The sequence below is a fragment of the Lasiodiplodia theobromae genome (genome assembly GCF_012971845.1).
Source record: "Lasiodiplodia theobromae strain AM2As chromosome Unknown scaffold_21, whole genome shotgun sequence".
Lineage (NCBI taxonomy): Eukaryota > Fungi > Ascomycota > Dothideomycetes > Botryosphaeriales > Botryosphaeriaceae > Lasiodiplodia > Lasiodiplodia theobromae.
This window is the reverse complement of record NW_023336419.1, coordinates 211,538-232,106: the sequence shown is the minus strand read 5'-3', so window position 1 is coordinate 232,106 and position 20,569 is coordinate 211,538. Positions and strand designations below refer to the sequence as shown.

Here is a 20,569-nt window from a genome sequence, read left to right as displayed (position 1 = left end):
CAATCTAAATTCTATGCCCCAAGGAAAAGCGCCCAATAGATGGGTGCAGTAGCGAGTCTGGAATTGCACATGTCACCGCACGACGATGGAAGTAACCGTAATATCTAAACCTCACTGGACGCTGGCAAAGAATCCCACATTTCCCCGACATTTATAATTAGAGATATTTACCCCACTTACTTGGGTAGTTGAAGCGTACGTCTGGATGCATTTGTATAATTTAGAGTACAAATGCTTACTCAGATGTCTGGCCTCATTGTCCAGGCGGGAATTTGGAGGGTTTTCACAGACATGAGACGCGATCGTGGTGAAGCTCTGGAGGATGTTCTCCGCATCACACCCAAGACATCATCATCTGCAAGATCCATCTTTCTCATCGTTCTTGGCCCAATTCCTTGTGCCGTGCTTTAAACAAGAAGTACTGTGACTTACGGTGACTACGCCAGCACATCTGTCATCGTGCTATGTTGTTGAGAAGGAAGCTGCCTAATCCGGAAGATGAGGTATCGTGAATTCCCAGAGTAAAGTGTCGAGAGATAGTACGCCTGCTATACTCTGAGCCTCCTTGTTGATTGTCTGCTTTTAGCGACGAAAGAGAAAAGAAACAGACATGCTGGGCACTACTAGTGATAGAGGAGATCGTCGACACCGCCCGGAGCACAGTGCTCCGAAGACGTCAGCTCGGACTTCTCTCGTCCGGAAGTCTAGACACGAAATTTGTGGGCGACAGCTCCAGACAGGACTGGATGATTAGCACTGCACGTCTGATTGGACCGCCAAACACTGTCCCATGCGTCGATTGCCTGCTGTCACCAGCAACCAAAGGGCGTTCGTGCACCGGCGCCACCGGTGCCGACATGGGCCGGTCTCCGGAGCCGTCTTCGCTCCCCCGCAATCTTTCGCCTGACCTGCCCCACCATGCCCCTCTCTCAAAACGTCGACGGCTTGCTGACGTTTACTTTTCCTTCGCCCGCATTCCAATCATGCCAGCACGATCGGCGGGAGGGGGAGCCATCTGCTGCAGGGCCATCTCATCCCGGATTACAGAAACACGACGGCCCGCAATTTATCTAGCTTGGCCCGGCCGGCAGGACAGCTCCGGGGGAATTTGAGGCTGCGATTCCCCGCCAGCTATAAAAGATAAACAAACGGCCGCGCTGCCCACGATGTCGTGATCTCGCTATCGGGCCATTCCGTCGAGCACGCAATCCGCCAGCCATTGACCGTTCCGGCAAAAGAAAAATAAGACGCAAATAAAGGCATTGAGCCAGCCCCTCATCCGAAAAAATATTACTGGAGTTCCCTGGAATTCGGTCAACACCACCACCGCACAACCGTCGTCATGGGTAGCAACGGCGTCTGGCCCGCGGAGTCGGAGAAGGTGTGTACGTCTGAAGCTCTTCTTCTCACCCTACCATTATTCTTCTCCATTATCTTTTACCGGCCATAGTGCTGCAATTGAAAGCATGCCTGCCACCCAAAAAACACAACCCAGCTAACCGCACCCCCAGAACCCCTCCCTCCTCCTCCACAACCCGCACGACTTGCGCCCCTCAAACCGCCCCGTCCCCCAACCCACGACCCCTCACGACGTCCTCGTCCGCATCGCCTACGTCGGCTGCTGTGGCAGCGACGTGCACTTCTGGCACCACGGCGGCATGTCGCGCAAAGTGTCTCCCACCAACCCCATCGTCATGGGCCACGAGGCGTCCGGCACCATCGTCGCCGTCGGCGCCTCCGTCACCTCGCTCCGCCCCGGCGACGCCGTCGCCATCGAGCCCGGCTACCCGTGCCGCCGCTGCCGGCCGTGCAAGGAAGGAAGGTACAACTTGTGCAAGCTCATGCGCTTCGCCGCGGCCCCCGGCGGTATCGCGGCCGGCGTCGAGAAGATCGCGACGCATGGGACGTTGTGCAAGTATTTCCGGATTCCGGAGGACTTTTGTTATAAGTTGGGGGAAGGGGTCGGGTTGGACGAGGCGGTGCTGGTCGAGCCGCTGGCTGTGGCCGTGCATGCGAATCGCCTGGCGGATGTGAAGTCGGGCCAGCAGGTTGTTGTGATGGGCAGCGGGACGATCGGGCTGTTCTGCGCGGCTGTCGCGCGCGCGTTTGGGGCCGCGAAGGTCGTCGTCGTCGATGTGTTGGAGCGGAAGCTAGCCTTTGCTGAGAGCTTCGTGCCGGGCGTGCGGACCTTCGTACCTCCTACCGGTAAGCCGGAGGAGGGCGTCGATCCCGACGACGTCAGCCAGGCGACCGCCGCGCGCATGGTCGACGAGCTCGACCTCGGCGACGGCGCGGACGTCGTGCTCGAGGCGACGGGCGCGGAACCATGTATCCAAACCGGCATCCACGTGCTCAAGTCGGGCGGCACGCTCGTGCAGGCGGGCCTGGGCAAGGCGCGGACGTCGTTCCCTGTGGTGCGCATGAGCGAGAAGGAGTTGACCGTCAAGGGCTGCTTCCGCTACGGCGCCGGCGATTTTGAGCTCGCGCTGCAGCTGATGCGCGAAGGGAAAGTGTCGGTCAAGCCGCTCATCAGCTCGGAGGTGCCCTTCGAGCAGGCGAGCGAGGCGTGGGAGAGGACGGGGAGGGGCGAGGGGATCAAGAATTTGATCAGGGGCGTGCAGGATTGAAGGGGGGGAGGGGGGAGACACTTTTCGAGGTTTGAAAAAGATTGACGTGAAATGATATGACGTTTTCGACTGTGTACAATTGCGAGCTTGCAGGATCCGAAAGCTGTATGTACAATGTAGTTTCAGAAGAAGAAAATTTACCCCATCGAAACCGTGTCTTACGAGCCATTACACTCTCTACTTACGTTGGTGAACCCGCTGTCCCGACGTTTTGTACTATTCTGTGAAGTCAATTTTCCGGTCCGGATGTGCTGTAACTCCCCCCGCCAAACGAGCCTGTACGATTTTGAACACTGTAAAATCCTTTGTAACTCCCTTGTGTGTACCATCTATTTCTTCCTTGTCCTTCACGTCTCTAGCAACACAGCAGGTGTCGACAGATCTTGGAAGTCAAATTCTGCTCCTTCTCCTAAAATCCCTCCGAGATCCCCTTTTCGAGCGGCAACGGTCGCCGGCGCGGCAGAAGAAGCAGGAGCGGTAGACTGAATAGCGGCGGGGCCCATGCTGTTATAGACGCCCGGTGCCGCTGCTTTCTCCGGGTTGGCATGCAGCAGATGCACCCACGGCTGCAACCGCTGCGCCCAGAGGTGCAACGCGTCATCAATGTCGAGGGCCGAATACTGCAGATCGAAGAACTGGGATGGCAGCGAGCTGATCGAGAGCGGGATCTTGTGTTCCGAGAGGGCGGTACGGATGACCTTTTCACGTCGGTCTATCTGGGGTGTCAGCATACAAATGAATACTTGGTAAGAAGAAAACATACGAGATACCGGCCAGCGTTGACCGGAAGTCTTGAGGGCGTAGACTAGGAGATCGAGGTTGCGGGGGGTTTCGAGGTTGAAGTGTTTTGCATGAACTATATCGAATAAATGCGTCAGTTCTCGAGAATGCCTCAGACGATTCTGGTTGCTTAATTAATAGTCATACCGAGGAGGAATCGCGCTGCGACGAAGATGCAGAAGCTAAGTTGTGGATTCGTGGTCTCGATATCAACATCGTCCACTGAGCGCACAGCTGCGGTGATGTCGTCGCAGCTTTCAAGGCAGCGTTGAATGGCGTGGTACCACGGTTCAAAGAGGTGATCGAGACCGTGTGGCGGAACGGTGAGCCGTTGGTGTATGAGAATAATTGCACTTTGCCTGAGGTTAAATTAAGGGTACACCATTCGCTTGTGGGCTGTCACTTACGCATTGAACATGCATCGGGTCATGAGGATGTTGGGGTCAAAGGGGGTGAGAGTATTGCCGGAGGTAAATGCAAGAGCGCCGGAGCCAGCCCGCCACTGTAGAAGCCGAGTATCCACTGCCTCGCAGTCTGATTGTGCCTTTGGACGGTCTTCTGCTGATCTCATGTCGTACGATTGCTGTAGGAAATTGTGGACATGCCAAAGCTCGTTTGTGAAGAGACTGACGTAAAGAGACAAGGATGAGGAGAACTCGAGGTCATCAAGCGACCATATACCCATGGCTGCCTCGGAAAAGGACCACACAGCATTATTGCAGGGTAATAATGCGTTTTCAATAGGTTGAGGTAAACCAAGGTTCCAGGCTACACCAAGAGTGGAAGAGGAATCCAGGACTTCAGTCATCCAGTATGCGCGGACATTCTCCTCTTGCGATACCAAAGTACTGGGCAGTGGTAGCATGCGCGGCGGAAGAGTGGAAAGTTGGTTGAAGTTGGAGCATTTGTTAACCACGAGATCCCGGAGGCCTAGAAGTGTGGATATTCGCTTGCAAAGGGCTATGAGGTTCCAGTAATCCGTCAGCTTGCCGGCAGCTGAATCAAGGAGGGTGATGATCAGGATGGACTGAAGGCATTTTAAGGACAAAGTGCCCATTGCTTCCATGACAACCTCATTGCGTAGAGATTTGCAGATGCGTTGTCTTTCGTCAAGAGATGGAGCCCCGGAGAATGAGGAATGTGCAATAGTCACAGCAGCGATAGCCTTGAAAACAATATTCAAGTGGGAATCGGACGGGGGGACATTGGTCTGTAAGACATCCAAAACGGAGGGTTGATGCAGGATTGAAAACCAAGGATGGTAGTCGCGAAACCACAAGTCGCATAACTCATTTAGGACTGGAGGGCTAAGAGGGTCGAATGAGTGCGAATTAGGCGGAGTGGGAGATTGACTTGGCGAAAGGCGCGGGCTTTCACTTGAGGAGGCGGCGCTGGCGTTGCCGGAATCCGAAGAGGATGGCGGTGGGGGTTGCTGAGTTTTGAGATCGCGAACTTCTCTCTCAAGAATGGCTAGAGATTATCAGCCTTATGCTAGACTGGCAGGGCGACAAGACCCACAGAGCCTCTTTTCCAGCTCCGAAACATAGCCGGCGCGAAGGCCGGGCTGCTTCGCAGTGACCCAGCGACATTCCAGATTGCTTTGGGTGCAGAAGTTGCAGGCAGGGAGGCGGCGATCACACTTCTGCTTGCGCGTCCGGCACACTATACAGCTACCAATAGCTTAGCAGTTGATTACGGGCAGTCGGCAGCAGGGGGAACGTACACTGTCTTGCTAAGGCGACGGGAGTCTTCCATGTTGGGTGGTGATTGCTGAGTCGGAGGAGATGGCCCGGTGGAGCAGTGAAAGGCTTTCCGGCGAGCAGGCGGCGATATGACGCCCTACGGCGGGTAAGACTTCTGGGGCGCCAGGGTGCGAGGGCGAGGCAAACACTGCTGGCGGCGGGCCGTGTCTCGCCGAAGGATGGCGAGCAGTGGGGACGCGGGGCAGGGCAGCGGAGGTCTCGGCCCACCTTCCTTCCCCACGATCTCGGAGATTTGTCATGGCCGCTATGTATAGGTATCTTGCTATTGTAAGCGGCAACAACAATCATGCATCGCTCTCTCCGCATTTCCTGCCCCGCGATGCATCCACGTCACCCGCGATTTGCTGTCGTCGGAAGCAGCTGCCCTCGGGCCACATTCCCCGAGCATGCTGTGTCACCGCGGGGCCAGATCACCGCTCAGCTTCTGTCTCACGAAAATTCCCAATCTGCAGGATCAGGAGTATATAAGAACTAGTCCAATCCTTGGCTTCCTTCCCAACACTCTCTCTTCTCTACTCTTCAATTGACATCCCTTCGCCCGAAATGCTGGCCACCGACTCCCTACACACCATCAAGTTCCCAACCTTCACCAAGCCGGAGCCAGCACTCGCCTCGAAGACGCCCTCGCCGCCGGCAAACCCCAGCGAAGTCGCCTCCAAATGGCTCACCTCGTTCGCCGGCGCGCTGTCGGCGGCTGACCTGAGCGCCAGCCTGCCGACGGTGCTGCACGCCGACTGCTGGTGGCGCGACCACCTGGCGCTGGGGTGGGACCTGCGCACCGTCCGCGGCCTCGACGCGCTGAAGACGTACGTGGGGGCCGGGCAGCCGCGCTTCCAGCTGCAGCCGACCAAGCTCGCCGACCCCTCCAACAGGTTCGCCCCGGCCGTCAAGTCGCCGGTCGAGGGGCTCGAGTGGGTCGAGAGCATGTTCGAGTGGGAGACTAGCGTCGGCCGCGGCAAGGGCATGCTGAGGCTGGTGCTGGATGGCGGCGAGTGGAAGGCGTATATGCTGTACACGGCGCTGCAGGAGCTCAAGGGGTTTGAGGACAAGGTTGGCGTTAGGAGGCCGCATGGCGGCAACAATTCGCTGGTTGGAGGTGTCATGAATGGTGGTAATTGGACGGAGCGGAGAGAAAGACAGCGTGAATTTGTTGATGAGGAGCCGCAGGTTGTCTGTGTGGGGGCTGGTGAGTGCGGGCCGAGTCAATTCGTTTGCGAGTGGGAACTGACGCACTACCAGGCCAATCCGGTCTCAACATTGCCGCAAGGTTGCAGGCCATGGGCGTGTCATGCTTGTTGATTGACAGGAACAAGCGTGTGGGCGACAACTGGCGGTGCAGATACAGGGTAAGCCCCAAAGATACTCCCACATACCTCATCCAACCCCTGACATACGGCGTAGACTCTCGTCACCCATGACCCCGTCAACTACACCCACATGGCATACATGCCTTTCCCGAGCACGTGGCCGCTCTTCACGCCCAAGGACAAGCTCGGCGACTGGTTCGAAGCCTACGCCACGCTCCTCGAGCTCAACGTCTGGCTCTCCACCACCATCACCTCCAGCTCCTACTCGGACGCCACCCACACCTGGACCATCACCGTCAACCGCGGCAACACCGGCCAAGCCCGCACCCTCCACCCGCACCACGTCATCTTCTGCACCGGCCACTCCGGCGAACCCAAAATCCCCACCTTCCCCGGCCAATCCGACTTCGCCGGCACCGTCTACCACGGCAGCCAGCACGCCGACGCGACATCCAGCGGCGCCGACCTCTCCACCAAAAAGGTCGTCGTCGTCGGCACGGGCAACAGCGGCCACGACATCGCCCAGAACTACCACGAGGCCGGCGCCGCCAGCGTGACGATGGTCCAGCGCCGCGGCACCTACGTCATCTCGGCCGCCGAGGGGAAAGGCATCTTCGCCATGCACCAGGGCCTGTACGACGAGTTCGGCCCGCCCACCGAGGACGCAGACGTCTTCGCGCAGAGCTTGCCCGCCGCCGTGCAGTTCGCGCTGCACGTCCCGTTCACGACGATGGTGAGGGAGGAGCTCGAGCGCGAGACGGTTGAGGGGCTTACGCGGAATGGCTTCGTGCTGGACTGGGGCCCAGATGGTAGTGGGCTTTTCAGGAAGTACATCACCCGTGGTGGTGGGTACTATATTGATGTCGGCTGCTCGAAGCTCATCTGCGATGGCAAGGTTAAGGTTGCCAACAGCCCGGATGGTATCAAGGGCTTTGAGAAGGACGCGCTGGTCCTCGCTGATGGAAGGAGGCTGGAGGCTGATATCGTCGTGCTGGCGACCGGCTACGATAATATGCGGACGAGCGTGGCGAAGGCGCTCGGCAAGGAGCAGGCGGATAGGTGTCAGGACGTGTGGGATTTGGATCGGGAGGGTGAGATTAATGCGGTAAGTCATTCCTTTCGGAACGTAGTGCTTGAGACTGTTTTTGCTGATCTGCGTGCTTGACAGATGTGGCGCCCCAGTGGCCATCCTGGATTGTGGTTCATGGGCGGGAACTTGGCGCTGTGTAGGATCTACTCGAAGTTCCTGGCGTTGCAGATCAAGGCTGTTGAGGAGGGCTTGAACGCTTGATGGAGTTGTAGTTCTGGGTGATAACGAGAAGAAACAAGAGGTAGAAGACTGTCTAGAGAGTGACTGCTGAGAAGCCATGTATCGAACTGAAAGTATCTCAATTGTTGCCACGTTTGCCGTCGGAATGCGGAAAAAGAGTTGTATGAACAGTTTCTTAGCAGCCGAAGTGGGTCCCAAAGACAGCAGCTTCCTCACGTGGATAGTCAGGGCAAACTTCTGGATGACGATTCCAGAGCGCCCAGCCGAAGCTTTCAGCCCCCTCACCGAAGATAGTATACCAGGTTGTTGTATCACTTGATCGTTAGGATAAACTCATTGCCGGAGTCTGTCCTCTCCAGCCCTAAGCGCTCGTGGGATTCTGGAGGTAGAGGAGTCCCAGGTAGAAGTAACCGCCACTCTTGTAAGAACATAGGCCAATCATGGCCAATTCCAGGATCCACTCTGATATAGAAAAACCCGCAGCGATTGAAGTGTTGAGCATTTTCAGCAGGTTCAAGGACGAGTCCGAGGATAGTGAAAGAACCACCGAATCGTATATCGCCCTTCTCAAATGTCGCGACCGCTACAGGCAAAACGTAGCACGCCTTTAATGATAAGAGATCCGGATTATCCAAGTGGCGTCGCACTTCGTAAACCCACCTCTTGTGCATGATTTTTAAAGGACGATGCTGCTGTTCGTATAGGTGACGACGCGTGCTCTCGTGTAAAATTCCCTGAAGTTTGAGATAGCCATCGGCGATCTGTCCAAATGGCTCGTGAACGGGTGTAGTTTCTGCGGCTATAATCCTCACAAGGTCCCGCCTAGCTTGCGGAGGGTAGGGGGGATAAACTAACCACTCCATGTCCACCGACGCCCAAGACCAAGAAGGCGCACGGTAACTTGTCGACCGAACCGCAGTGCCAATATCATGCCAAAGGAGTTGCCACGCCAAATCGGCTTTCCACAACCCGGCCAAATAGGCAGCTTGCGCGCCAAACTCTTTCGCAACGCCGCTGAACGCGACGAGCTTATCCTCTTCGAATGTCACCCTGCAACTGCTGTATTTCTTAACCAGTTCGAACCAGTCTGAAAGTGTGCGGGTTTCCCTGATGTGACTCTTGTATGCCGACCTTCCAGAACGAACGGGGATGAAACCATCAAGTTCCGGGTACATTTCGCAAGCAACGGCTTCGCATTCCCAATGCAGTTGTTCCCCGAAAGATATCGTGCGTGGTGATAGGACCTGCTCCTGGAAGACCCATCCCCCGCGGCCGAGAGCATTTTCCTCGTGGTTGTTAGGATGATGACTGTTAACGAATGCGTAAAAACCGTTCTCTAGGGGTTGCCTGTCTGCGCTGGGTGCGGTCCAGGTTGTCCTCGCCAGGAAAGGGGTCCACCAGGTTTGTTTACGATCCACAAAAAAGCCATCCGGTCCATCAGCAGCTGCAGTTGCCGCAAAGTTACAAAACCCATGTTTGTATACACGACCCATGGCCGCACTTTCCATCTCCCAATCTTCGTTTGAATCTTGAATGATACACAGACAGTCTATCCAGACTTAATCTATGCCAAGAACCCTTGCCATTTCAAATGCGTCAAGGAAGGTTCTAGATAGCTCCTGTACGGGGATGGCATCTTTGAAAGCTTCAAGCTTGTCTGTTGTAAGTTTCACGAGGTCTCCTTTCCACCGATGGCTCAAGGTGGTGTATGCTGTCTGTGATGGAATTGCTGATCCCTTCACTAATCGTGGCGGTGATGTTGTGACATTGACTAGTCGTGTTGGTATCCATCCTTCGCTGTCAAATCGTTTGCAGTGTGTATGATTTTGAAAACAATGCTCGATCCATTGCTTTGCGAGGGTTATGCACGACTCGCTTCCCGTATTCGTCGGCAGACGGCGGTGGGGGTAGAACTGGATTATATCCTGAGAGAGCCTGGACAGGTCGGGATTTCCTCGTGGCAAATTTAAGGCAAAGTCTGTGAAGACGCAACGTTCAACTTCGAATAAGAGTGTCCTCGCTGTGGTGGGGCCCCAAAGGCTAAAACAAATGGTTGGGTTTTCGTTTTCTTTCAAAGTGAGTCCCAAAGCCCTAGGGCGAAACTCAAGGTAATCAGAGATAAGCATGCAAAACCGGCATCCATCTTTAGCTGATTGTCTAAGGTCGGCAAGGCTGAGGTGTTTGTAGAATATTCCGTCTTCGCAAGGGCCGGTGAAAATGGCTGGGCAACGATCACAGAGCATGGTTTCGTCGAATGGAATAGGGACAACAGTGGTTGCCCCAAGGGAAGACAAAATGGCAATGAACGACTTGTGAGGTTGAGATTACGAGACCAGCCTGCATGCGCATCATTGCGGGGATGTAAGAATGCCAAGGAACACGTGAGCAGGATGTATTACAGGTTACACAATATGCTATTGGAGGGGTTATTTAGAGAAAAGAACTAAGGTCTAGGTTGGAGACCGAATGCGTTTTTGCCAAATAATGTTAATAGAAGCAATATTGAGATATTGAGTTCTTATTCGCGTGCTCTAGGAAGCAAAACAGTGGCTCAAGTATGATTGACCTCAGCGGAGTCTTGGCCAGGATCAGGACTGTTGCCTGTGTCCGGAGGGATTGAGAACTAAAGGCAGACCGAGCAGGTGGCTTGATGTATTTTTCTTCTGGTGTTCTGTGTAATATTAAGTTGGCTTGGCTATTATCAGCATCTTTCCTACAGACACACATGGAATTCGCCGAGAAGGAGTTGGCGAGTAATACTACGCCCGTATCAGAAATCACCCGTATCTTCAGGGGAGTTGCGATAAGCTATTTGCAATGGACATTCAAGCCTTTTAGAAAAGCCCGAATCTTCGACGGCGAAGCCTTATTACAGCGATCACAACGGTCGGACGAAGCTCGCAAGACTCAAGTTCAGTGGCTGGCTAGACCAGGAGCAAGGTTATCTGTGGAGAGAGAGTGCAAGGCAGCACTCAAGCACCGAGCCAAGCTCGGGTGAGGCTCCGCATTTGCGGGTCGGGGTCTGATAGGCATGGAACCAGGGCTACCGCGGACGAAGATCCAAGGGGCCGCATGGCGGATGACGCAGCTGGGCTGCGACGAAATGAGAGCTGGGCGTGGGAGCGGTGATATGTCCGCTGCATGATATTGCCGTTTGGAGCAAGGACAGGTTGATAAGGAAGGCTGCAGGGACCATAGATATGGCAGATGAAACAGGAATTCTGGTAAGCGCGAGAGATTGCAAGTCATGGGCGGGCGCAAAGAGCGCTTCGCGGGCTGGTGTCTGGGGCAAGAGCTGCCGGCTCAGCCCGGTTGGGGGCTCCGATGACCGGGTTTTGCTCGTCAAGGCGTTATGTCACTCTTATCGCGCTGCGCGCCTGGTGCCGCTAACCCACACGGCAATCGACGCCCACACAGTCCCGTTGCCGACGCTATCGCGGGGCCTGGCCCAGTAGTCGTGTGCGCAGGGCTGAGGGCGAGGACATCATAATGGCGGCTCTGCGCCCGTCTGCGCCGCTCACACACCGAACGCTTTCCCTCCCACTGGTGGCGCGTCGCGCAGAAAAGTGAGTTCACCACACACCTCCACCCCGGAAAAACCGCCGTCTGTGCGGTGCGGAGCAACCCTCAGATCGCGGATTTGGCGCCCCCAGCTCTGCGCCATTCCGACCGCTGTCCGCCCGCGCTGGGCGGCGCGAGTGGGTACGCGCGGTGTCATGGCCCACGAGACCGCTTGCTGACAGATTTCCCCATAGGACGACCTCCGTTCTCTTCCTCGTCGCCCAAGCCTCAATCGCCGCCCGAAAACGCTTCGGTGCTCAACCACCATGCGCCAGAACTCGGTCGCCAGCAGCCGCCATGGCTCCGTCGACGCCAACGCCAACGCCGCGCTGGCGAAGATGGGCTACAAGGCCGAATTGCCCCGGAATCTGAGCATGTTCTCCGTTTTGGGCCTGTCGTTCGCCATCATGGCTGTTCCCTTCGGTCTCTCCACCACCTTTTACGTACGTTGCGATTGCGCCCTCGAGACACACAATTGGCTGATTTCAGAAAGATTACCCTTGCCGATGGACAATCCGTGACTATCCTCTGGGGCTGGGTCCTGGTTTCGCTCATTTCCCTCGGTATCGCCGCGTCTTTGGCCGAAATCTGCGCCGTGTATCCGACCGCCGGCGGTGTCTACTACTGGGCTGCCATGCTTTCGACCAAGAAATACGCACCAATTGCTTCGTGGATCGTGGGCTGGCTCACACTCGTCGGAAACTGGCTGGTCACTTGCAGTATCAACTTTTCCGGCGGCCAGCTGATCCTTAGCGCCATCAGCCTGTGGAACGAGGATTTTGTCGCCAACGAGTGGCAAACCATCCTGATGTTCTGGGCCGTCATGTTCGTCTGTTTCTCGGTCAATGTCTTCGGCGCCAAGTATCTGGACTTGATCAACAAGATTTGCGTCTACTGGACCGCCGCCAGCGTTGTCATCATCTTGGTGACGGTTCTGGCCATGGCCCCTTCGAAGCGTAGCGGCGAATTTGTCTTCGCTCACTTCGACGCCTCCGGAAGTGGATGGTAAGCTCAGACTGCTCATGCCCCGATTTTTGCAATTCCTAACTCGTTTCGTCTAGGCCGTCCGGCTGGGCTTTCTTCGTCGGCCTTCTCCAGGCTGCCTACACCTTGACCGGCTACGGTATGGTTGCCGCCATGTGCGAGGAGGTCCAAAACCCGGAGCGTGAAGTTCCCAAGGCCATTGTCCTCTCGGTCGCTGCCGCTGGCGTCACGGGTGTCGTGTATCTCATCCCCATTCTTTTCGTGCTGCCTGATGTGCAGATGCTTCTGAATGTGGCTAGCGGCCAGCCCATTGGTACCCTTTTCAAGGAGGTGACTGGTAGCGCGGGCGGTGGCTTTGGCCTTCTCTTCTTGATCCTCGGCATCCTGTTCTTCGCTGGTACCGGTGCTCTCACTGCCGCCAGTCGATGCACGTATGCCTTTGCCCGTGACGGTGCCATCCCCGGTAGCCGGCTGTGGTCTCGTGTCGATAAGCGCTTCGACATCCCCCTCTGGGGTCTGGTTCTCTCGACCGTTGTCGACTGTCTCTTGGGTCTCATCTTCTTCGGATCCAGTGCGGCTTTCAACTCCTTCACTGGATGCGCCACCATCTGCCTAAGCGCCTCGTATGGTGGGCCCATTCTTGTCAGCGTCCTGCGTGGTCGTAAGCTGGTCCGCCACTCGACTTTCTCTCTCGGCAAATTCGGTCTTGCTATCAACATCTTGACAATCATCTGGATCGCCTTGGCCGTAGTGCTTTTCTGCATGCCGGTAAGCTTGCCTGTGGATGCGACGACGATGAACTACGCTTCAGTTGTGTTTGTCGGATTTGGCACCATCTCGTTGGTGTGGTACATCATCAGGGGACGCAAGGACTTCAAGGGCCCGCCTGTCATGCAGACCGAGAACCCCGAGGATATCGGAGTCGTTGCTGGAATGCCGGTCGTGCCAGATTCATCGAGCGCAGATGGGACCGAGGGAAAAGAGGAGCTAGCGAAGGCTTGAAGGAGAGGAATGTGTTCTTGTAGATCATTGTAGCTTTGTCAATACCACTGTGATTTCTGGCTCCCATTTATCCGTGCATAATGCTTGCGTGTAGCTGTGTTTGGGAATATAAATAGCGAAATATCACAAGCATGCCGTGCAGTGTTGTTGAACGGAAGTCGGAGCACTGGTGTCTTGTGTTTAGAGAAGACGAGGGAACGGAGTGGAACAGGTTCCCCAGCGACAGCGAGAACCAGGAGAAAGCTTGACTCAGCAAGGCTCCTCTGCAATCGGCTGATTCTGGTAGAGTGGAGCTTCCAGACGAAGGCGTTCAAGCAGTCGGGGCGAATAGCGTGCTGGGCCATTCTGCAGCCTGTGACCGCCCAGGGTGAGCGGTCTTGGCGCATCATCACCGGCGTTGAAGCTCTGAGCTCAACCCGGCCGCCTCCAGCTCCAACATCACACATCCATCCGCCCCTCCATCTCCACCAACCCCGCCTCTCGCGCCTGCCGTCCACTCCAACTCGGGCCATCGCACCTTCGGCCCTCCTCCGCACCCACTTTCCGCCTCTCCAGCCGCACCGCCCAGCCTGCCCGCCATGCCCGCCACAACAGCAGAGACGCTGTCGCTGGTGACGCGGAACGTGTCCGTCGCCCCGCTCGTCCTCCTCTCCGCCGCAGACCACTACGGCCGCACCGCCAAGGGCACCAAGAAGCGTGTCGTCGGTGTGCTTCTGGGCCAGAATGACGGCAAGAACGTCCGGGTATCAAACAGCTTCGCCGGTAAGCTTGGCCACGCGACACTCTCCCCCGGCGCCAGCGCCGCCACAACCGCAATCGCTGATGAAACATTCGCTGTGCAGTGCCCTTCGAGGAGGACGAGAAGGACCCGTCAGTATGGTTCCTGGACCACAACTACGTCGAGTCGATGAACGACATGTTCAAGAAGGTCAACGCCCGCGAGAAGCTGATCGGCTGGTACCATTCGGGCCCCAAGCTGCGCGCGTCGGATCTGGAGATCAACGAGCTGTTCAAGAGATACACACCCAACCCGTTGCTCGTCATCATCGACGTTCAGCCCAAGGAGGTCGGCGTGCCGACGGACGCATACTTCGCCGTGGAGGAGATCAAGGATGTATGCCATCATCGCCGCCCACAACGCATTCGTCGGGATAAATGACTAACGCTGGAGGATAACAGGACGGCACCACCACCACCAAGACGTTCGTTCACACGCCCAGCATAATCGAGGCGGAAGAGGCAGAGGAGATTGGCGTCGAGCACCTGCTGCGCGACATCCGCGACGTGGCCGTGGGCACGCTGTCGACGCGCATAACGTCGCAGCTGCAGTCGCTGCAGGGCCTGCACCTGCGCCTACGAGACATCGGTACCTACCTGCAGAAGGTGCTGGACGGCGACCTGCCCGTCAACCACGCCATCCTCGGCAACCTGCAGGACGTCTTCAACCTGCTGCCCAACCTTACCACCCCCAAGCCCGTGCCCGCCGCAGCCACTGCCGACAGCAACGGCGCGGCCGTCCCGGCCGTCGGCGACAGCGACCTCGCCCGCGCCATGAGCGTCAAGACCAACGACCAGCTCATGACCATCTACCTCAGCAGCTTGATCCGCGCCATCACCGCTTTCCACGACCTCATCGAGAACAAGATTCAGAACAAGCAGCAGCAGGAAGACAAGGAGAACGGTGGCGCCAAGAAGGAGGGCGCCGAGAAGCAGGCCAACGGCTCCGCGGCAAACGGCGGCTCCAACACCGCCGCAAATGGGGAGAACAAGGACGCGAAGGGCGGCGATAAGGGGAAGGACAAGGCGCCGGAAAAGAAGAAATAAATGGGAGAGAGATTGGGGGGGAAGACAAGGGAGAGTTTTCCGTAGGAAAGAGATTAATGCCGAGAGAGCATATGAGCATGACAACTTTTTTTGAAGCCTTTTGTTTTAAGACGTATACTTGGCGGAGGTGGTGATGACGGTGGGGAAAGTAGTAGACGGAGACGGAGACGGAGATGGAGAGACTTTTTGTTTTGCTTGCATGACCGAAGCTCTGGCATGGGGTGTCTTTTCTACTTGTGTGTGTTGCAAAACGGGGCATGTTTGTCTCATTGGCGCTGCTTTCTCTTTGCTCCTACCGCTGCTGCTGCTCCTGCCGTTGCAGCCGCTGCCGCTGCCGAGCGAGGGTCTCTGCTATACACTGACTGCATAGCTGCTCTGGATGGGGTGATTGTTCAGGGCGTTGTAATGAATACTATAGAGCGCTTGTTTGGAAGTCGGTTCTGCTTCCTGTGACTCGTGTGTGGGCTGGAATAATTGTTTTCTGGCAGTTCCGTGTCACGGTGCTGGATGTACAGGCACTTCCAAGAAGCCCGAGGACTACAATGGAAATCCTCTCCGGATTGTCTTGGCCTTGATGTACACCGCCTGGAAGACCTCTCCAGTAGGCAAGACCAGAGCGGAGATTCAAGCCGAATCTGGTCATGCCTGGCTTCTGGTCACCATTCGGGATCCTCACAAGTATGGGCAAGAAATTTGTGGTCTTCTGCTCGGATATGCGCAACTCGAGCGACTATAGCAAGGCTAGAGAAAGGGATTCGCTTTTTCGAGCGCGTAGAAGGCATTTCATCGCCCACCTCAAGATTGATGACTCGCCCTAATGCCGAGGTTTGCACACTGAACTAGCTACGGTCCTGTCGGTGGACACTCTGATGAACGCCCATGGGTAGTGGAGAGGCTCCCCTCTGGACAAGATCGCGCTACGAGCACGGGGTTCCCATCAAGAGGTATCTCGTCAAATGGGAAGGCTGGGGACCTGCCCACAACGTCTGCCGATCTGAAGCGGAGCTCGACGGCGCTCAAGAGCTCATGGACGACTACGACGCACTCCACCCGCTGCCAGAAGGAGACCTAGAGCCCAGAAGGACCCGGGTCGCCACGACAAGACGAAGGCGCAGGAGGATGTGAGCCAAATGGGGCCCAAGCTGTGAGAGAAGGAGGAGACTCGGACGACGACGAACGCCCTTGGGCTGTAGAGAGACTCCTCTCCCGGCAAATAAAATACGAGCACGGTTTCCCTATCAAGCGCTACCTGGTGAACTGGGAAGGGTGTGGGGCTCCGCTCACAACATGTGGCCCTCCGCAGCGGAACTCGATGGCGCCCAGGAACTCATGGAGGAGTATGACGCTCAACACCCCCTGCCCCAAGAACACATGAAATCCAGAAGGGACCCGAAGCACCGCGACGAGGAGAAGACAGAGGAGAACTTAAGCTCCAGCACTCGGCTTTCTGGAGCGACCCGGGCACGATTCGCGCAAACTACACCAAACCCCACAGAACGAGCGAAAAAAAACAAATTCACGCTAGTCGTCGGCCGTAATACCCCCCTCTGTAGATGGAGGTTGGGTGGTCGAGGTAAATGGTGAAGCCTTCCGTGCTACAGTTTGGAAATTGGGAACAGCTGTGGCGGGATCTTCGCGTGATGACTAGAGATGGTGGTGAAAAGTTATTGAGACCTCAAATTTTCGTGATGATAGATGGGCTTTCTAAGAGCTTAGTGGAGTTGGGTGAATAATTGGTGAAGAGTATGATTGAAGGGAGTGGACTGGTTGAATCACGCAATAGTCTATTCAGAGTGAGATGACGTATTGGAATAACTTTCATAACCAAGTGAAGTCTGTGAATGAGCACCTTTATCACCTTTTGATGGTGGATTTCCGCCTTCATGCTTTACGTACTATTTTCACCTCATTCGCACACTTGCTTTTCTGCAAACAGCGTCCTCTCGTTTTGTGTTTCCTCTTGAGACTACTTTGCTACATCTCATGGAGAATTTGGAGCACATTTGGAGAATGTAAGCGCAAGTCCAAATTCATACAGACGCATCTGAATATGAACTTCACTTATGTATGCACACAAATGGGGGTGCAGTATCTTGTGGTAAGTATGTATCGACTATCGTGGTTTCGTGGCGACTCGAGTGTCCAGTTGAGACTTACTTTGCTATTTCATCCGCGAAGTGAGCTGCCGCTTACTGGAGAAGGGCATATCCAAAAGCCATCATCGTCTAATGTCCTCGTCATGTTCTATATCGGTGTTGATGAAGAACCCGTATGAATCAAGATCATCTAGCACGGCGTCTGTGGTGTAGCTTGCAGAGTGCTCTCGGCGTCCTGGCTTTGTAGGAGTTCGAGATTCAACCGGTGATGCTCGGCAAAAGCTCTGAGTTGGCTCGCACAGGTTGCGACCCCTCTGATCCGTTGCTTTTCGGGGCTCTTGAGTTTTCGCCAAAAGATCGTTTGCCAAAAAGTGGAGTCGGTTGACTGATCCAGCTTGACGAAATTCGGCTCCGGCTGAGAGCCGGCGCCACGGTTGCACGTAGGAGTGAGATCAAGGTATGCAGAGCGGATGGGGTGGGCCGTGGGACGGTGATTTATTTACTACCTTATGAAGGCTCAGGGAGGAAGAAGATTGAGGCTCCGGTAATTATGTCGATTAGTTGTCTGCAGTGATCTCATTGCTATTTGTTAATGAAGTTGTTCTCTTACTACTCGTGTAGCCCTACCATATGGGTAGTTGAAGCTATCATCCGGATGTAAATGTGGAATTGATAATTATATATCCACGTCCGGACGATAGCTTCAGCCAACCATATATGAGCGAGAGGTGAAGGGCGTCGTAAGGATGAATCAGTTGATGCTCCAGATGCACAAGGTCGTGGAGAAGCCGTAGATATTGACGAGCCATTGCATGATGAGTGGGGGGACGACACCAGAGAGGCAGGTGCCAGCCTGGAAGACGTTTTAGAATGGGATTGTAAAGGGGTATGTGGTATACTACTTACCACATGATGCCAGGAATAGATGAATAAGAATATCACCTGCTCGCTATAGAAAAGAAGTGAATGTGGGAAAGCCCAAGACGAGTTCGACATTCCCTGTGTCCATCTTTACCTTCCAATACGTTGCGGCCAAATAATTTGCCTTTTAGAAGGTCCTTTTATTATCAATCTATGGCTTAAGACCGTAGTGAAAATGTAGCTTGGAATCGCGGGGCGAGAAGAACAGCCCGCCATTTCTTTATTGGCTTTAAATACACATATGGACGTGAAGAGCTCTTTTTACAGGAGATTGGTGTGCACTACTCTGGTTAAGTGGAGCGGGAGTGGAGCGCAAGCGGAGCGCAGAGCTATTCAAGAAGCTTATACCGGATCTCCGAACGAAGTTGGAGGATTCTGTCCGTACGGAGAGCGATATTTACATCTCCACGCGGACAATTGCTCCTACTCTCCACAAGAACGTAGGATATCAAGGCTATTTTTCTACGCGTTACTTGTTAGTATAGCTGCAAAACATTATCACGTCCGTTGTTGCTGCGCTGCACTACTACGCGAATCAAAGGCATTCGATGAGGTCTTGTTAAACTAAAACTAAACCAAACTACTTTCCACGGAGGTTAAAGCACTCGTACTAACGCAAACCCCAAAAGTCAGACTACTATACTTGTATCAGATGTCTTCATTCTCTTCGAGCACTGGGAGATGCTAACTAACTTCACTGCCATAAGGTTATACCCTACTTTGTGAGCACGTCTTAGTTGAATCTATCGGCTGGCTTAAGTGTCTTCTGCAAAATAGCTCTCGCTGCGAATTTGGCGTCTTTGGCATTGCTACCTAGTCCTCTATGTCCTTTTCTTTCGAATCTGCCAATATGTAAAGTGCCAGCATTTACTACGTAGCACCCAGCTATGAAGTATAGCTCTTATTTTTATGCTTATATATACTTCTGACGATTCTGCACATAGAATCAACAGCATTCCGCCTCCATCAGCCCACGCCCTACCCACCCCAACCCGCCGCCCACGCAGCCGCCTCCTCAACACTAACAACCTTCTCCTCCACGCTTCCTGCAAACAGCCCCGGCGCCCTCTCGACCAGCAAGCACGCCAGCAGGTGCTTGCACACGGGCGGCACGTGCCCGGTCTCGCCAGTACCCCTCCTCAGCCCCCCGAAACCAAACCGCTCCCAAACGCCTTCGCCTCCATCACCTCCCACACCACCCTCCTCCTCCTCCCCTGCCGCAACGCCTCCTTTTTCCTGCTCCCCCTTCGCTTCTTCCTTCCACCCATCTTCCTCCATCCCGGCGGCGGACCCCTCCATCAGACCAGGCCCAGGGCTCGGGCTCGGCTCAGCCAGGTTCGCCGGAAACGACGCGAACGCGAACGCGGGGCACGAGCAGTTCCACGCGGCGAGTCGGACCTCGTACCAGTTCCCGGCGGCAGCGCCAGCGGGCTCGGCGGCAGATGATGCTACTGTATCATCCTCGTCTCCAAGAAGGGCGCCATGGCCGCCGTGGTGGTGACCGTGGCGCGATCGATGGCGGTAGTGGTGAAACTGGTGCCGATGCTGCTGTTGGGCGGAATGGACGTAGTACAGGGGAAGAGGGGGAGGAAGTCGATTTGTGGTGGTGTGCTCGGCATCTCCTTGTTGGTGCTCGGCGTTGTCGTGTGAAGAAGAAGCATCCGCCGGTGCCGATGCTGGGCGAGCGGGGTCGACGACGTCGTCGTTGCGATCGCCGCCAATGATGCCGGCGTTGTCGTCGTCTGCGGCTGGCCGACCAATGGTTTCTGCTGCTGCTCCCTCATCACATCCAGCATCACCGCCCCTGCGCGCCGCTGGAATGGTAGTAGCCGTCGTCTGCGCCCCGTCACCACCACCCACGATGAATCGCGTCACCAACCGGCGATCCAGCAGGTCCAGCGCCGGCAGCAGCTCGTTCGGGAATAGGACGTGTAGGGTTAGAAAGACGTTCCGATCGTTGCCCTGCAGGCCGCGGAGAGGGTTGGCGCTCGTCGTCGATATTGGCGCTGCTGCTGCTGCTGCTGCTCCTGCGACACGTGCCCTATTGCCGGCGGCGGCGCCATCGTCTCGCCCATCGTAGGGAGTAGTAGCAGGGGTCGTCCGTCCTGGAAGCGAGCCAAACAGGTCCGTCAGGAAGGCTCGCGGCGTGGGGAGATGATGCGGCGTCGGCGGCGGCGGCTGCGCTTGTTCGTGTTGGAGCTTCTTCTGGAACGGCTCGTCGGCGGTCTCATGAGACATTATGGCGGGGGTGGCGGTGGCATGACGCGGTTGATTGCGTGATAGCTAGTTGCTGCGTTGCGGGTTTCATGGTGATGGAGGATTGGGCGAATGGGCTGTTGTCGGAGAAAGCGCGTTTGGTGGAGAGGCGTTTTTCGGCGCGATGACACGTGATTGGCTCTGCTATGCTCGACTGATTAGGCATCTACGCTTTAGA

General features: G+C 55.6%; 6 protein-coding genes across 6 annotated transcripts; 4 read left to right on the top strand and 2 right to left on the bottom strand.

The window, feature by feature from the left end:
• Positions 1-1,342: 1,342 nt before the first annotated feature.
• Positions 1,343-2,627, top strand: LTHEOB_7106 (alcohol dehydrogenase; the record flags this gene model as incomplete). Its single annotated transcript, XM_035516436.1, has 2 exons — positions 1,343-1,381; positions 1,512-2,627. The coding sequence occupies 2 exons, from the start codon at positions 1,343-1,345 to the stop codon at positions 2,625-2,627; spliced, it is 1,155 nt and encodes a 384-aa protein (XP_035371553.1).
• Positions 2,628-2,974: 347 nt separating this feature from the next.
• Positions 2,975-5,162, bottom strand: LTHEOB_7105 (C6 transcription factor; the record flags this gene model as incomplete). The annotated part of the gene is made up of 6 exons (XM_035516435.1): positions 2,975-3,339; positions 3,391-3,483; positions 3,555-3,760; positions 3,815-4,877; positions 4,926-5,077; positions 5,131-5,162. The coding sequence occupies 6 exons, from the start codon at positions 5,160-5,162 to the stop codon at positions 2,975-2,977; spliced, it is 1,911 nt and encodes a 636-aa protein (XP_035371552.1).
• Positions 5,163-5,713: 551 nt separating this feature from the next.
• LTHEOB_7104 (Flavin-containing monooxygenase) lies at positions 5,714-7,768 on the top strand (the record flags this gene model as incomplete). Its single annotated transcript, XM_035516434.1, has 4 exons — positions 5,714-6,356; positions 6,410-6,516; positions 6,572-7,582; positions 7,646-7,768. The coding sequence occupies 4 exons, from the start codon at positions 5,714-5,716 to the stop codon at positions 7,766-7,768; spliced, it is 1,884 nt and encodes a 627-aa protein (XP_035371551.1).
• A 3,806-nt stretch (positions 7,769-11,574) lies between these two features.
• Positions 11,575-13,294, top strand: LTHEOB_7103 (Amino acid/polyamine transporter I; the record flags this gene model as incomplete). The annotated part of the gene is made up of 3 exons (XM_035516433.1): positions 11,575-11,751; positions 11,802-12,313; positions 12,370-13,294. The coding sequence occupies 3 exons, from the start codon at positions 11,575-11,577 to the stop codon at positions 13,292-13,294; spliced, it is 1,614 nt and encodes a 537-aa protein (XP_035371550.1).
• Positions 13,295-13,872: 578 nt separating this feature from the next.
• LTHEOB_7102 (26s proteasome regulatory subunit RPN8) lies at positions 13,873-15,118 on the top strand (the record flags this gene model as incomplete). The annotated part of the gene is made up of 3 exons (XM_035516432.1): positions 13,873-14,056; positions 14,137-14,408; positions 14,474-15,118. 3 exons carry the CDS (start codon positions 13,873-13,875, stop codon positions 15,116-15,118), a joined length of 1,101 nt encoding a protein of 366 aa, XP_035371549.1.
• A 3,995-nt stretch (positions 15,119-19,113) lies between these two features.
• LTHEOB_7101 (uncharacterized protein) lies at positions 19,114-20,373 on the bottom strand (the record flags this gene model as incomplete). Its single annotated transcript, XM_035516431.1, has 1 exon — positions 19,114-20,373. The coding sequence occupies one exon, from the start codon at positions 20,371-20,373 to the stop codon at positions 19,114-19,116; it is 1,260 nt and encodes a 419-aa protein (XP_035371548.1).
• Between the last annotated feature and the right edge of the window lie 196 nt (positions 20,374-20,569).